The 17,470-nt window shown below is 40.4% G+C and overlaps 1 protein-coding gene across 1 annotated transcript in view; it reads left to right on the plus strand.

Moving 5' to 3' along the window:
- Nucleotides 1-1,713: 1,713 nt before the first annotated feature.
- The window catches only part of LOC121143481, a 50,906-nt gene continuing 35,149 nt past the window's right edge, over nucleotides 1,714-17,470 (plus strand). The window contains exons 1-3 of the mRNA XM_040755334.1: nucleotides 1,714-1,826; nucleotides 1,987-2,160; nucleotides 3,720-3,832. Coding sequence (XP_040611268.1) covers nucleotides 2,110-2,160; nucleotides 3,720-3,832 — 164 coding nt within the window. The 5' untranslated portion in view covers nucleotides 1,714-1,826; nucleotides 1,987-2,109. The remainder of the gene's footprint in view (nucleotides 1,827-1,986; nucleotides 2,161-3,719; nucleotides 3,833-17,470) is intronic.

Genomic DNA, 17,470 nt, shown 5'->3' on the forward strand with positions numbered 1-17,470 from the left:
ACCCATACGGTGTCTTTCTATATCACGTAACAAGGTAATACCCCCCAGACATGCCACAGGCAAACCTGACTTATGTAATTCCTCAGTTGAGGTTCTGGTCACAGGTGATTCTAAGTTGTGACAAACTGACACTTCAAACAAATCAACATAGCTTCCTGAGTGTTGAAATACATGTTCGAAATCACAATCAATCTATTCTGTAACTCTTTAAATGACAAACTTCTCACAGCTATGGGTCTTGATGTGCCAATAATAAAACATAAACATGGTGAAGATTAGCTACCATCACTCATCCAGAACATACAAAGGCACTTGCAAGCGCACGCGCACGTGCATGCACACACACACACACACACACACACACACACACACGAAACTGACTTTAGACCAGAGAATCACACTGGAGTAAAAACAAATACCAATGCAGAGGTTTTGTGGTTAAATTTGTGGACTTCTTTGTTGATGTCATTTTCTTGTCTTAAGGGAAGAGAATGATCACAGACAGTATGTAACTTTAACTCATACAGCCTGCTGATTAAAACAATTATAATTGCAATCTCATTCATTCTGTGATTTATGATTTGTAAGAGGATTAATAGCATTATTAAACATATTTAAATGATCACAATTATTAAATATAAATAAAGTTGAACTCCTCAAGTTGATTATTTTTACCCACGAATTCACCAAACACACATTGGCTCTATATTTACATAACACACTTACTTTACTGCCTATAAATGCCACTCATCCTTAAAGTGTCCATGTTTTCCTGCCCTGTGTAGAAATTCTAAAGAAGTTGGACTCAACGTCAGTTGAACTATTGCCTCTTTTATTTCAAATAACAATATTTCACAAGTTAGGAAATTGTATAGAGTAGCCATTTTGAAAAGTTATAGCAGTTTCAGATACTCATATTAATTACCAATTGAAACATGCTACTGTGTAAATCTCAGTATTGAATAAAATGATCCATACCTTCTCTTCTGAGTCCTGATTATTCTTTTGCTGAAGGATATATAAATCAAGAGTTATATTTTTGATATAATTTTATCATCACACTCCCTTTACCTACCCAATTTTTCAGATCTTAAATTTATTTAAATATCATGACTAGAATTCCCAAAATCATTTAGAATATACATGTGTGATTTAACATGGTCACATGGGTTGTGATGCCCATCTACTGTATAAAATCTAAAAACTCCTGTCAAAGCTTAATATGCCATGAATCAGAAGTAGCCTTCTAATGCACAGTGGTCAGAGTTTATGAATAGGATCACAAGCCAGGCACAGTGTGATCACTTGCAGTCCCAGATACCAGTTGCCTAAAGTGGGAGAATTGCATGTTTAAAGCATTTGAGACACATGGTGAATTCATGACCAGCCTGAGCTCTGTAGTATGTCCAAAACGAAAAAACAAAACAAAACATCTTAACAGTGAGCATTTTGTGGTAGAAACCCCATTAAATGCTTTATGAGTGTTATTGTTGAATTGTCCCAGTATGTCCTGTGAGATGAGTATATTTTGATCACCACCTTATGATTGAGGGATTTATGTGTGGCAATAGAATAATGGGTAGCTGATAAGTATTGTCCATATATCAGAAGAAAATTACTTACTGACATAATAATGTTTACAGTTACATGAATACTTGTGTGTCTTTGACTTAGTCTTATATAAATTCTTAAAAAGTCCTTATTTCTACAGAACACCTTTGCATTATGCCTGTGCACATGGCCATCCTGATATAGTGACCCTCCTACTACAATGGAATTGCGACATTGAGCTCCGTGACAGTTACAACAGCACAGCGCTAATTAAGGTAGATAGCCAACAGTTTCAGTATGACATGGATTTGCTGTAAATGCTGAGAATAAACATGATTTTTTTCTCAACTAAATGCAAATAATTAGTGAAATCCATGGAATGTTCATCTTGAATTTCTTATCTTTCCAATGTATTACTTGATGTGATACCCACAGGCTGCACAGTATGTCCATGAAGATTGTTTGGCAATTTTATTAGAACATGGTGCCGACCCAAATGCAATTGACAGCAATGGGAGTGCAGCTCTGCACTATGCCGTTTACAGAGAGTGCATCTCAATGGTAACGATCCTTCTGGAATACAAGGCCGATACCAGTATAACGAACAAGGTAGAGACCACACAGCTTTGATTTCCAAATTATTTGGACTGGGTTTGCTTTACAAAGATTCACCAAATCTAATAAAGCCTGCACATGGATATTTAAATGTATTTTCATTGAAATTCTGATACAACTATGACATAAGAATCTCTGAAAAGGTAAGTTTCATATATGAATTCTCAGATTTCAGGAAGTTAAAACATCTCTAGAAGAATGGAGTTTGATGGGAACTCCTTCCTTCCCAATGACATTTCACACTTTCCTTTGATTACATGGTTACTTCTAGGATGAATGTTATAAAGAGAACTGCTGGCAATATTACCCTGACAGTTGTAAATATATAACCACAGAGCTCATGAAAATGCTGACAGGAACCTTCTGACTTTTTTGTTTCTTGGTTTATGAAACAGGATGTCATATAGTCCACGTTGGCCTTGAACTTTTTATGAAGATGAGGATGGCACTGGTCTTCCTACATTCATCTCTGAAATGATGGGCTTATGGATATTCTCCATCATGCCTCTCTCTGTGTTTGTGTACCTCTGGTTGTCCTGGAACTCTGTCTCAGCCTTTCAAATGCTGAGGCTAATGGCATTCTCACCCACACCCAGTTATGTTATTGGTTTTCATTGTGCTAAAATGACCCACATGGATGATTATCAGATTTTGTACTGATAAAAATTATATTTTATTTCTCTTTTGTATTTTGCCTAAAAGTAAAAATAACTTTAAGTAGTAACTAAAAAGGAAGTGACCTAAAAATAAATTTAAAATAGATGTGTGTCCAATGTGTATAAGGGATCTTACAAATGTGATATTACTCTTCTTGTGATGGGAAAAATTCCCATGGACCTTTTACTAATAAGCCACCAAAGTCCCTTTGCATCCCATGCCATCTAATTTACAACCTTGTCCTTAGTGATCCATTTGGAGCAGAGTGTCTGCTGTGGGTTCCTGTTACTGTAAATAGAAAGCATCTACTGAGCTCTTCCACTGCCTGGTAGAAATGTAGTTGTTTCTGGAATTCTGTCAAGGCCAGGACACTGAATGTTTGCCACAAAAGCTGATATAAAGACTACACATATGTCTCCATATTTCATACTGGACCTGTCCTGCTCAAGTTTATCTTTCAGATTAACATAACATATATGTGAGAGATGGCATATCTGGGAAGGTAAATATTCTTTTGGAATACTATTTGATGTTTGGGGCATTAGAGGTAAAAGACAGCTTCCATCCTCAAGAAGCTTTGGTTTAGCTGGGAGCAATCACATCCTCCATAATTACATGGTAAATGCCAAGGTGGAGGCAAAGCTCAGGGAGCTAGCTCATGCTTGAATGAGTGTGGGGAGAAAGCACTGGTGTTCATGGGCAGCTCCAGGTAGGCAGAGGCTTTTCCAAGGGCAGAGCAGCAGGTGGAAAAGCAATGTGGGGTGGGAAGGCCCAGGCTGTGGTTCACGGAGCCCTCAGCAGACACTAAGCTTCACTGTATCTTCCATCTGATTTCCAGTTATTGTAAGAAATACAAAGTCCTGAGAATCCTGAGTTGTTGTTTCTTTCCCCAATAGGATGGCGTTTCACCCCTTATACTGGCTCAACAGGGAAGCAATGAGAGCCTGATAAAATTGTTAGCAGGCAAGGACACAGTAAAAAGGACAGAAGAAGCTGAGGAACCAGAGAGGTAAGGGTAATTCTTTTCTATTTTTTCTTCGTGGTATTCTATAGTGGGTACAATCACTCAAGCCCAAACCTTTAATTAGGTATGAAGAACAATTAGACATTCTTAGTAGGATGCCAGGACATACTTTGAATTATAGAGAGAGGCAATTATACAGACTGAGCAACACTAAAAAGAGCATAGCAGTGTAACATGGAAAATAAATGAACTCATAGACAGATATTGTGGTTCAAACCTCAAACTGAAGATGAGAAAAGCAAAGCAGTCAGCCACTAGCCTCAAACTGAAGCTCAGGCTGAAAGGGATGATCCATGAAGGAGCTCTTCACCAAGTCTCAAACTGCTGACTCTCCTCAGTTTGGCAGGAGAATGAATGCCTCCTCTGAGCCTTATTTTCAGTGTGGCCAGTGAATCAACGCCTCCTACTGAATACTGAAGACCCTCCTTGTGTCTTTTATACCCCTCTAGTGCTGGGATTAAAAAAGGCATGTGATCGGTTACTCTTTCAGACTGATTCAATCTCATGTATCTTCAGTGGCCTTGAACTCAGAGAGATTGTTCTACCTCTTAATCCTGTGTCCTAGGATTAAAGGTGTGTACCACTATGTCCTAGCTTCTGCCTTCTGGGGTTAAAGATGCATGCCTGGCTGCTGGATCCTCCAGCAGGTAGAGCAGGGGAAGGGCTGCTCCAGTCAGTCTCATTCCAGGGCTGAGCAGGATGGTGAGTGCCAATGACTCAGACCCCTCACCCCAACTAGTTACAGGGGAGAAAATACACACTGAGTCTGAAGCTTGTTGACGCAGCATCTCGATTTATTCCAACAGGCAGGAATTTATATAGGGCTGAGGTAGGGGTGGGAATCTTAGGATAGGGTAAGGTGATGTGAGGCATAAGGGCCAATAATATTCCACCAAGATGGCAGGTAGCTAGGCAGGGGGCAGTCTTACATCAGGCCTTGCTGAGTCATTCTCACATGGAGGTTACAGGCCAGAGGCAGGCCGCCAAACTCTAGCCAGGCTCAGGAGGTTAGACTGGGCCTCACATCCAATCCTTTTTAAGCCCAACATCTGGCTTCCATGGCTTGTGGCTGGCTTTTCTTTCTGAACCCTCAGGCAGGTTTCAATAAATCATAAATAATATATTACCCAATTTTTGTCTAATACAAAAAGAGGCTACAACTAACATGAGAAAAATCATATACACATTTAGTATATACAATAGATACAACAAGTTCATCCACAATGTCTAATGACAAATACAGAGAAAATATCTTGATCCATATGCATTTGACAAATTCAGAAAATACTTCATTATTCTATCTTGGTTGACTTCAAAGTCTTGTACCAATTAATATTCTATTCTAATTTGCATTATCAAATTATCTTTTAATGTCTCTCAACCTTTTACACTTTACATATCTTTAGTGAATGTCTTTTCTGAGTCTGGAAGACAATAAAAACTATAACTATCTAGTCTTCAACTCCCTCAGAGACCCTAGAAGGAAATAATATTAACTGAGTAAGCAGGGAGTGCGAGCAAGAGGCTTCCAAAAATGTGAGAAATAACAGAAACAGCTGGCTACCTGGACAGTCACCCAAGGTTCTTCTGCAATGTTGGGGCATGTATCTTCTGCCTATAAGTCTCTGATAGACTTTTTTGTGAAGCAGGATTCCCCTAAGGGCTATTCTGCCTTGCCTTGGCAAGGTTTTGTAGTCACTCTTTTTTGTGTCCTGTTTGTCCAACTTGGACAGCACTTTGTCAGCAGTTGAGGCAACTGCACTTTCTTGTCCAGTGGCTTACCTTTACCACAAAGAAAGCAAACTCCATGTGAGTTTCTTTGATGCTCATCATCTTCTCTTAAGTAGATTGGTGCTGCCAGGAGCAGACATATTTCACTGTCATAAAAAGTGCCTATGTTGGGCCAACCTTTCCAATGCCTTGCGAGAACCACCTGAGGCCTGGAGACTGTGCACTTAGGGTCCCATCCTGGCAGGATCCACCCCACTCAGAGACTGCCAGCATCCTAGTCCCTTTCTCTACCCATGGGACTAGGAAAGCCTGGGCCTGTTTCAGTCCCACCTTCAGTGCTTTGCTTGGAGTCAGCTGAGGCCTGGGGACTACTCACTGCAGATCCCATCCTGATGGGGTCCAGCCCACCCTGAGATTGCCAAGGCCCCAGTACTAGGACTGCCTCTATCCACAAGAAGAGGAGAGCCACCAGAGTATTGGACCTGCTTGGACCCACTGGCAGGGAACCTTGGTCCCATAGCCACCAGGAGAGGAAGAGACTCCTTCTGGACCTAATGGAAGAAGAGATCTCAAAGAAACAATATAAAAACACACCCAGCAACAGAAAAACCAATATGACACTGCCAGAGTCTAGAGAAACTATACCAGCAAGACCTGAAAATCCCAGCACAGTTGAAGCAGAAGAAAGTGTCCTTAAAAACAACTTCATGAAAATTATAGAATCCTTCAAAGAGGATATGAAAAAAAACCCTTAAAGAAATGAAAGAAAAAACAAACCAAAAATTAAAGAAATGGAGGAAAAGACAAAGCAAAAATTGCAAAAAACAACTAAAACACTGCAAGGGTTGAAAGCTGAAACAGACAATAAAAAATTACACAATAAAATACTGGCAAATCAAATCCAATAACACATCAGAAAAATCATCTACCATGATCAAGTATGCTTCATCCCAGGGATGCATGGATGGTTCAACATATGAAAATCCACCAACGTAATTCACCATATAAACAATCTGAAAAAGAAAAAAACACATGATCATCTCACTAGAAGCTGAAAAAGCCTTTGACAAAATCCAACACCCCTTCACGATAAAGGTCTTGGAGAGATCAGGGATAACAGGAACATATTTAAACATAATAAAGGCAAAATATAGCAAACTGACAGTCAATAATAAATTAAATGGAGATAAACTCAATGCGATTCCTCTAAAATCAGGAACAAGACACGGTTGTCCCCTCTCTCCATAACTATTCAATATTGTACTTGAAGTGCTAGCTAGATCAATAAGACAACAAAAGGAGATCAAGGAGATTCAAGTTGTAAAAGAAGTCAAACATTCACTATTTGCAGATGATATGATAGTTTACATAAGTGACCTGAAAAACTCTACCAGGGAACTCCTAGAGCTGATAAACACCTTCAGCAAAGTGGCAGGATACAAGATCAACTCAAAAAAATTAGGAGCCCAACTATATACAGATGATACATGGGCTGAGAAGGAAATCAGAGAAACATCACAAACAACATAAAATTCCTTGAGGTACCACTAACCCAAACAAGTGAAAGACCTGTATACCCAGGTCTTTAAAGAAGGAAATTAAAGAAGATACCAGAAAATGGAAAGATTTAGCACGATCTTGCATGGGTAAGATCAATATAGTAAAAATGAAAATCTTGCCAAAAGCAATCTACAGATTCAGTGCAATCATCATCAAATTCCAGCACAATTCTTCACAGACCTTGAAAGAACAATTATCAACTTTATATAAAAAAAAATCAAAGACCCAGGATAGCCAAAACAACCCTGTACAATAAAGGAACGTCCAGAGGCATCAGCATCCCTGACTTCAAGCTCTATTATAGATCTATAGTCCTGAAAACAGCTTGGTATTGGCACAAAAATAGACAGGTAGACCAATGAAATTGAATTGAAGACCCTGATATTAGCTCCCATACCTATGAACATGTGATTTTTGACAAAGAACCTAAAATTATACAATGGAAAAAGAAAATATCTTCAACAAATGGTGCCACACTGAACCTCTTAGAAGAGAAGGTAGGGGATACCCTTGAATGAATTGGTACAGGAGACCACTTACTGAACATAACACCAGTAACACAGACACTGAGATCAACAATTAATAAATGGGACCTCCTGAAATAGAAGCTTTTGAAAGGCAAAGGACACAGTCAACAAGACAAAATGGCAGCCAACAGAATGGGAAAAGCTATTCACCAACCCCACATCTGACAGAGGGTTGATCTCCAAAATTTATAAAGAACTCAAGAAGCAAGTCTCCAAAACACCAAAGGAGCCAATCAAAAAGTGGGGTATTGAACTAAACAGAGAAATTTCAATAGAGGAATCTAAAATTGCTGGGAGACACATAAGAAAGTGCTCAACATTAGGTAAATACAAATCAAAACAACTCTGAGATACCATCTCACTCCTTTCAGAATGGCTAAAATCAAAAACACCAATGAAAGTTTATGCTGGAAAGGATGTGGAGAAAAGGGAACACTGCTTCACTACTGGTTGGTGTGCAAACTCATACAGCTACTTTGGAAATCAGTATGGCAGTTCCTCAGGAAAATGGGAATCAGTGTACCACAAGATGGAGTAATTCCACTCATAGGCATATACCTAAAAGATGCACATTCATACAACAAGAACATCTGTCCAACCATGTTCATAGAGGCATTATTTGTAATAGCCAGAACCCGGAGGCCACCTAGATGTCCCTCAACTGAAGAATGGATGGAGAAAATGTGGTACAATTACACAATAGAGTACTACTCAGGGCAAAAAAACCCACAATGTAATCTTGAAATTTGTAGGCAAATGGATGGAACTAGAAGAAACCACCCTGAGTGAAGTAACCCAGTCACGAAAAGACAAAAATGGTATTTACTCACTCTTATATGAATTTTAGACTTAGAGCAAAGGAATACCAGCCTGCAATCCACACCACCAGAGAAACTAAGAAACAAGGAGAACCCTAAGAGAGATAGACATACATGGTCCCCAAGTGAAGGGGAAAGGGACAAGATCTCCTGAGCTAATTGGGAGCAAGGGAGGAGGGGAGCAGGAGATAGAAGAAAGAGAAGGGAGAAGAGGAGGGGAGAGGAGGACAGGAGAGAGCAGGAAGATGGAGTCAGGGGAAGAATAGAGGAGAGCAAGAAAACAGATACCATAATACAGGGAGCCATTACAGGTCTAAAGAGAAATATGGCACAAGCAAAATGTCCAGAGATCTACAAGGTTGACCCCAACTAACACTAAGCAACAGTCAAAAAGCTACCGTAAATGCCCTTCTCTGATATTGAGACTGGTGAATACCTTATATTCCATCCTAGAGCCTTTTATCCAGTAGCTGATGGAAACAGAAGCAGACACCCAGAGCTAAACACTGAGATGAACTCTGGAATCCAGTTGTAGAGAGGGAGGAGTAATGAGCAAAGGGGTCAAGACCAGACTGGAGAAACCACAGAAACAGCTGACCTGAACAAGGGGTTTCTCATGGACCCCAGACTGACAGCTGGGAAACCCACATAGAACTGTTCCAGAACTCATGAATGAGGATGACAGTTTGGAGGTCTGGTTAATCTTTGGGGCCTCTGGTAGTGGATCAGTATTTATCCTTATTACAGGCTAACTCATATGCCTGTTTCTGCCTTGGGCAACTTCAGGGTTTTTGAGTCTGCCAGCTTTCTCTTGTCCTCACTACCATGGTGAGCTTTCCTGTGTTGTCCTGGCAAGGTAACCCCTAGCAGTGACAAGCAAGGGGCAGGATTAGTTCTCTTGCTATCAAGTCCTCATTGTCAGATCTCCCAAAACCACACAGCAGCAGCAACTCTTCTGTTTTTTCCAGGTGTGGTATAGGGGCCTCTCTCTGGAGTGCTGCAGCTGATGAGAGACAGGACCATCTCTGCTGAAGCTGGGGGAATTTATGGGCTCTGGAATGGTTGTTTGAGGCATAAGTAAAGGGCAACTCTCATTTCTCTAAGTTGTCATGTTACAGATGAGTAACTCAGACAGTTCTCCCAAGCTCACAGATGGCTGGCTCTGTCAAAAGAATTGGCTTTATTGTACTGCCCAGTGGAGGTACAGTACATCCACTGCATTTGGTTTCATCTGGTGGGGGATAGGGGCAGCTCTCTCACCCTTAGGACCTCAGGGTTAGCTGTCTTCCATTCTTGCTGTTAGATAACTGTGGGGGCAGTTCTCACCCACACCTCTGCCAGCAGGATCAGCTGTATTTTGTTGCCCAGGTGAGGGGCAAGGTCTTCCCTCCTGAGAGTTGCAGATGATAGGAGATAGGGGCTGCTGACCTCAGGGCCATTGTCCCAATCTCCTCAAACATGATGGGTGGGGCAAAGCATGGGATCTCTCTGATGCCCAACATTTTTACACTTGAATATCATTGTAAACTCTGGTAAAAATATGAGCAATAACAATGTCACAGCCTTAAGAGTAATGATTTGTAAAGATTTCCAACACTAAGTAAACTATCCCGCTGTATTTTGCTTCATATAAGTGAACTTTTCAGAGATTTGATCCAAATTCCTTGAAAGAATGTAATATGGACAATTCTTTCCAACCCCCTGGAAGAGTATTTAATAGTACCAGAAATCTCATGACTACATCCCTCGATGTCTTCATCTTTATGGACATTCTGTTATCATGAGCTCACACCAGAATGTCTCATTAGACTCTTCTTCTTGTGTGCCTTCTGTAAACCATAGCTCCTGATTGTCTCCTATGCCCATGAAGTAGTTCCATAAGTTTAATGAGCCCATGGCCACTGTTATTAGATCAGTGATGATGTGGTAACCACTTCCCATGTCAATTATGTTTCCTCACTGCAGAGATGATATCTGAGAAGTCAACTTGATAGAGCAAAGGTTGTTGTGGGGAAACATTTCAGAGAATTTCCAGTCTATCTTGACAGAAAAGGCCAGATGACAGTGTTCTGTGTGTGGCAGAAGGACCATGGGGCCTCCCCTAATTATTCCTTCTTCTAGTTACATGAGGGATGAGGTAATGTGTGAACACTGAGAATTGCACTATGAGTTTGAGAGATGGAGATCATCTGCAGAGTTCTGTGATGAAAGCACTGTACTGAATCGATTGAGTGCATACCAACAAGCAATCCGTGACAAGAGGGAATTTGTTTAATCCATACTAATTGCACACTTTTGAAACCAGAGGGAAAAATCTGTACTTGGTTTACCTGAAATGCAGAGTTTACTTTGGTTGTTGAAGCTCTTTGGAGGTGTGTGTGTGTTGTGTGTTTGAATCTGTAAGTTTGATACACAGTAACACTAGGACAAATAAGAAAACTCACATTTGTTCATATTACCTCTATAGTGTGTACAGACAAAGGGCCACCCAAAGACTGGTACAGTTCCATAATCACTGTAAGTCGAAATGTTTAGAATTCCTATGATCATTCACAGGTTTGTTCAGAATCTGGTTGTGTATTTTTAAATGTTTGCAGTAAACACAACTAATTCTTTTTTTTGTTTTGTTTTTTCAGTTGAATTTCATTTTTATTGAATTTTTTTAAATTTTATTTTCCAGTTTAAATTTAGATAAGAATCAAGGTTGCTTCACAAGTCAGTTCCAGGTCCCTCTCCCATTCCCTCCCTTCCTCCCGTGCCCTCCCCCCCCGTTATCCCCTCATTTCTCCAGGGAGGGTGAGGCCCTCCATGGGGGTGTCCATAGTGTGTCATTTCATATAGGGCAGGGCCTAGACCCTTTCCCAAGAGTTCAGGGTGAGAGTGCACCTCACATTGTTCTATTGGAGTCCAAAGTCCGTGTGTATACTTGGGATGGGTACTGATCTGCTGCCAAAGGCTCAATAGATTCCCTAGGCCTCTTCACTGACACCCAGATTCAGGGGGTCTTGATCAGTCCCATGCTGGCTTCCCAGGCTAATGCCTGGGATTCAAGAGTTAACCTTTGTCTGGTCAGCTGTTTCTGGGGGTTAAACCAGCCCAGTCTTAATCCCTTTGATCATCAGCCCTCCCTCTCTGTTACTGGCTTTCTTGAGTTCAGCTCAGTACTTAACCAAGGGAGTCTGCCTCTTCCTCGATCAGCCACTAAATAAAGTTTCTGTTTGCCAGACTCTCTGGCCATGAGATTGTAGGCTGGCACTCCCCAGATCTATGTCTAAAATCCATATATGAGAGAGTACATGCCATGTTTCTCTTTTTGTGACTGGGTTACCTCACTCAGGATGGTTTCTTCTAGTGTCATCCATTTGCCTACGAATCTCATGATTCCATTATTTTTTTCTGCTGAATAGTACTCCATTGTGTAGATGTACCACATTTTCTCTATCCACTCTTCAGGTGAGGGACATCTAGGTTGTTTCCAAGTTCTGGCAATTACAAATAAAGCTGCTATGAACATAGTGGAACAGACATCTTTGTTGTATGAATGGGCATCTTTTGGATATATGCCTAAGAGTGGAGTTGCTGGGTCTTGTGGTAGGTTTATTCCCATTTTTCTGAGGAATCTCCACACTGATTTCCAAAGTGGCTGAACCAGTTGGCACTCCCACCAGCAATGGAGGAGTGTCCCCCTTTTACCACATCCTCTCCAGCATAAATTGTCATTGGTGTTTTTGATTTTAGCCATTCTGACAGGAGTGAGATGGTATCTCAGAGTTGTTTTGATTTGCATTTCCCGGATGGCTAAGGATGTTGAGCACTTTCTCAAGTGCCTCTCAGCCATTTTAGACTCCTCTATTGAAAACTCTCTATTTAGTTCTGCAGCCCACTTTTTAATAGGGTCCTTTGGTGTTTTGGAGACTTGCTTCTTGAGTTCTTTGTAAATTTTGGAGATCAACCCTCTGTCAGATGTGGGATTAGTGAATATTTTTTCCCATTCTGTGGGCTGCCAGGGGACCAGGTAAGAGGATACGCGCCCCAGATTCCTGTTCTTCTCGACCCATGGGACCAGCATTCGGACAAGGAATAGAAGAACCACCAGATTATTGGACTTGTTAGCACCCACCAAAAGGGAACTCTGGTCCCCAGACCAGTAAGGGGCTCTTTCTGCACCCACTAGAAGAAGAGATGGGAAAGAGACAATACAAAAACACAGTCAGCAACAGAAAAACAAATATGACACCGCCAGATTCTAGAGACTCCACACCAGCAAGACCCCAACATTCCAATGCGAATGAAGCAGAAGACAATGACCTTAAAAGCACTTTCATGAAAATGATAGAGGCCCTAAAAGAGGATATTGGAAAATCCCTCAAAGAGATGGAAGAGAGAATGTCAAGTGTTGAAGATACACTAGGAGAAATGGATTTATCAACCAAAGAAAACCTTAAATCCAACAAATCCTTAACACAAAACATCCAGGAATTATGGGACACCATGAAAAGACCAAACCTAAGAATAATAGGTATAGAAGAAGGAGAAGAAATCCACCTCAAAGGGGCAGAAGGCATATTCAACAAAATCATAGAAGAAAACTTTCCCAACCTTAAGAAAGACATGCCAATGAAGGTACAAGAAGCCTACAGAACACCAAATAGAGTGGACCCCAAAAAAATCCCCTCGCCACATAATAATCAAGACCCCAAACATACAGAATAAAGAAAGAATATTAAGAGCAGCTAAGGAAAAAGGTCAAGTAACATATAAAGGCAGACCTATCAGAATTACACCTGGTTTCTCCATGGAAACGCTGAAAGCCAGAAGGTCCTGGATAGATATTCTACCTACACTAAGAGACCATGGATGCCAGCCCAGACTAGTATACCCGGCAAAGCTCTCAATCACTATAGACGGAGAAAACAAGATATTCCATGACAAAACTAGATTCAAGCAATATGTGTGCACTAACCCAGCCCTACAGAAAATTTTGGAAGGAAAACTCCAACCCAAGGAAGCTAACTACAACCAGAAAAACATAAGCATTAGAGAATCCCTCTCTACCAACAGCCAAAAGAACAAAGGGGTGAAATTCCACACATAATTCCAACAACAACAACCATCGCAAATCGAAGAAGGATGAGCAATCAATGGTCATTAATATCCCTCAATATTAATAGCCTTAACTCACCCATAAAATGACACAGGCTAGCAGAATGGATTTGAAGACAGAACCCTTCCTTCTGCTGCATACAAGAAACACACCTCACCCTTAAAGACAGACATTACCTGAGAGTTAAAGGTTGGGATAAAAATTTCCAATCAAATGGACCCAAGAAACAAGCAGGGGTAGCAATCCTAATATCTAACAAACTAGACTTTAAAATAAAATCAATCAAAAGAGATGAAGGAGGTCATTACATACTCATCACAGGTGAAACCCACCAAGATGAAGTGTCTATCCTGAACATCTATGCCCCAAATACAAAGGCATCCACATTCGTTAAAGAAACATTATTAGAACTTAAATCTCATCTAAAGCCCCACACAGTTATAGTGGGAGATTTCAACACACCACTCTCACCACTAGACAGGAATACCAAACAGAAACTCAACAAAGAAGCAAAAGGTCTAATAGAAGTAATGACCCAACTGGGATTAACAGATATCTATAGAACATTTCATTCATATAAAAAAGAATATACCTTCTTCTCACCACCACATGGAACCTTCTCAAAAATCGACCACATACTTGGCAACATATCAAACCTCAGCAGCTACAAAAAATTGGAATAACTCCATGCATCTTATCAGACCACCATGCTTTAAAATTAGAATTCAACAACAACACAAATTGCAGAAAACCTACAAACTCATGGAAATTGAATAATGCTCAACTGCACCATCCCTGGGTCAAAGAGGAAATAAAAAAAGAAATTAAAGACTTCCTCGAATTCAATGAGAATGAAGACACAACATACCCAAACCTATGGGACACTTTGAAAGCAGTGCTACGGGGGAAGTTCATAGCACTAAGTGCTCACATGAAGAAAAAGGAGAACAGTTATACCAGAGAATTAACATCACAGCTGAAAGCTCTAGAACACAAAGAAGCACACTCCCCCAGGAGGAGTAGACGCCAGGAAATAATCAAATTGAGGGCTGAAATCAATAAAGTAGAAACCAGGAAAACAATACAAAGAATCAACGCAACGAAGAGTTGGTTCTTTGAGAAAATCAACAAGATAGACAAACCTTTGTCCAAACTTACCAAACAGCAGAGAGTGAACACGCAAATTAACAAAATTAGAAATGAAAAGGGGGACATAACAACAGACTCTGAGGAAATCCAGAGAATGATTAGGTCATACTTTGAAAACCTGTACTCCACAAAATTCGAAAATTTAAAGGAAATGGATGACTTCCTGGACAGCTATCAATTGCCAAAACTAAATCAAGAACAGATAAGCAATTTAAATAGACCTATAACCCCTATGGAAATAGAACCTGTCATCAAAAGTCTCCCAACCAAAAAAAGTCCAGGTCCAGATGGCCTCAGTGCAGAATTCTACCAGAAATTCAAAGAACAGCTTATACCAATTCTTCTCAAAGTGTTCCACACAATAGAAGCAGAAGGGTCTTTGGCAAACTCTTTCTATGAGGCTTCAATAACCTTGATCCCCAAGCCACACAAAGATACATCTAAGAAAGAGAACTTCAGACCAATATCCCTCATGAACATTGATGCAAAAATACTCAATAAAATACTGGCAAATCGGATCCAAGAACACATCAAAACAATCATTCACCACGATCAAGTAGGTTTCATCCCAGGGATGCAGGGATGGTTCAACATACGAAAATCCATCAACGTAATCCACCATATAAACAAGCTGAAAAACTAAAATCACATGATCATCTCACTAGATGCTGAAAAAGCCTATGACAAAATCCAACACCCCTTCATGATAAAGGTCTTGGAGAGATCTGGGATAACAGGGACATACTTAAACATAATAAAAGCTATATACAGTAAACCAACAGCCAACATCAAACTAAATGGACAGAAACTCAATTCCTCTAAAATCAGGAACAAAACAAGGCTGTCCACTCTCTCCATACCTTTTCAACATGGTACTTGAAGTTCTAGCTATTGCCATATGACAACAAAGGGGGATCGAGGGGATACAAATTGGGAAGGAAGAGGTCAAACTTTCACTGTTTGCAGACGATATGATAGGTTATATCAACGACCCAAAGAACTCTACCAGGGAACTCTTACAGCTGATTAACACCTTCAGCAAAGTGGCAGGCTACAAGATGAACTCAAGAAAATCAGTAGCCCTACTATATACAGATGATAAAAGGGCTGAAAGAGAAATCAGAGAAACATCACCCTTTACAATTGCCACAAACAACATAAAATACCTTGGGGTAACGCTAACCAAACAAGTGAAAGACCTGTATCATAAGAACTTTGAATCTTTAAAGAAAGAAATTAAAGAAGCCCTCAGAAAATGGAAAGATCTCCCATGCTCTTGGATAGGTAGGATCAATGTAGTAAAAATGGCAATCCTGCCAAAAGCAATCTACAGATTCAATGCAATCCCCATTAAAATCCCAGCACAATTCTTCACAGACATTGAAAGAACAATAATCAATTTTGTATGGAAAAACAAAAGACACAGGATAGCCAAAACAACCCTGTTCAACAAGGCAACGTCCGGAGGCATCACCATCCCTGACCTCTAGCTCTATTACAGAGCTATATTCCTGAAAACAGCTTGGTATTGGCACAAAAATAGACAGGTAGACCAATGGAATCGAATTGAAAATCCGGGTATTAACCCACACACGTACGAACATCTGATCTTTGACAAAGAAGCTAAAAATATACAATGGAATAAACAAAGCATCTTCAACAAATGGTGCTGGCATAATTGGAGACTGGCATGTAGAAGAATGCAGATCGATCCATGTTTATCGCCATGCACAAAACTTAAGTCCAAATGGATCAAAGACCTCAACATAAATCCAGCCACACTGAACCTCTTAGAAGAGAAAGTAGGTGGTACCCTTGAACGAATTGGTACAGGAGACAGCTTCCTGAACATAACACCAGTAGCACAGACAGTGAGATCAACAATTAATAAATGGGACCTCCTGAAACTGAGAAGCTTCTGTAAGGCAAAGGGCACAGTCAGCAAGACAAAAAGGCAGCCCACAGAATGGGAAAAAATATTCACTAATCCCACATCTGACAGAGGGTTGATCTCCAAAATTTACAAAGAAATCAAAAAGCAAGTCTCCAAAACACCAAAGGACCCTATTAAAAAGTGGGCTGCAGAACTAAATAGAGAGTTTTGAATAGAGGAGTCTAAAATGGCTGAGGGGCACTTGAGAAAGTGCTCAACATCCTTAGCCATCCGGGAAATGCAAATCAAAACAACTCTGAGATACCATCTCACTCCTGTCACAATGGCTAAAATCAAAAACACCAATGACAATTTATGCTGGAGAGGATGTGGAGAAAGGGGGAACACTCCTCCACTGCTGGTGGGAATGCCAACTCGTACAGCCACTTTGGAAATCAGTATGGAGTTTCCTTAGGAAAATGGGAATAAACCTACCACAAGACCCAGCAAATCCACTCTTAGGCATATATCCAAAAGATGCCCATTCATACAACAAAGATGTCTGTTCCACTATGTTCATAGCAGCTTTATTTGTAATAGCCAGAACTTGGAAGCAACCTAGATGTCCCTCACCCGAAGAGTGGATAGAGAAAATGTGGTACATCTACACAATGGAGTACTATTCAGCAGAAAAAAATAATGGAATCATGAGATTCGCAGGCAAATGGATGACACTAGAAGAAACTATCCTGAGTGAGGTAACCCAGTCACAAAAAGAGAAACATGGCATGTACTCTCTCATATATGGATTTTAGACATAGATCTGGGGAGTGCCAGCCTACAATCCCATGGCCAGAGAGT

Source organism: Mesocricetus auratus, unplaced genomic scaffold, assembly GCF_017639785.1.
Source record: "Mesocricetus auratus isolate SY011 unplaced genomic scaffold, BCM_Maur_2.0 Super-Scaffold_100013, whole genome shotgun sequence".
Taxonomy (NCBI): Eukaryota; Metazoa; Chordata; class Mammalia; order Rodentia; family Cricetidae; genus Mesocricetus; species Mesocricetus auratus.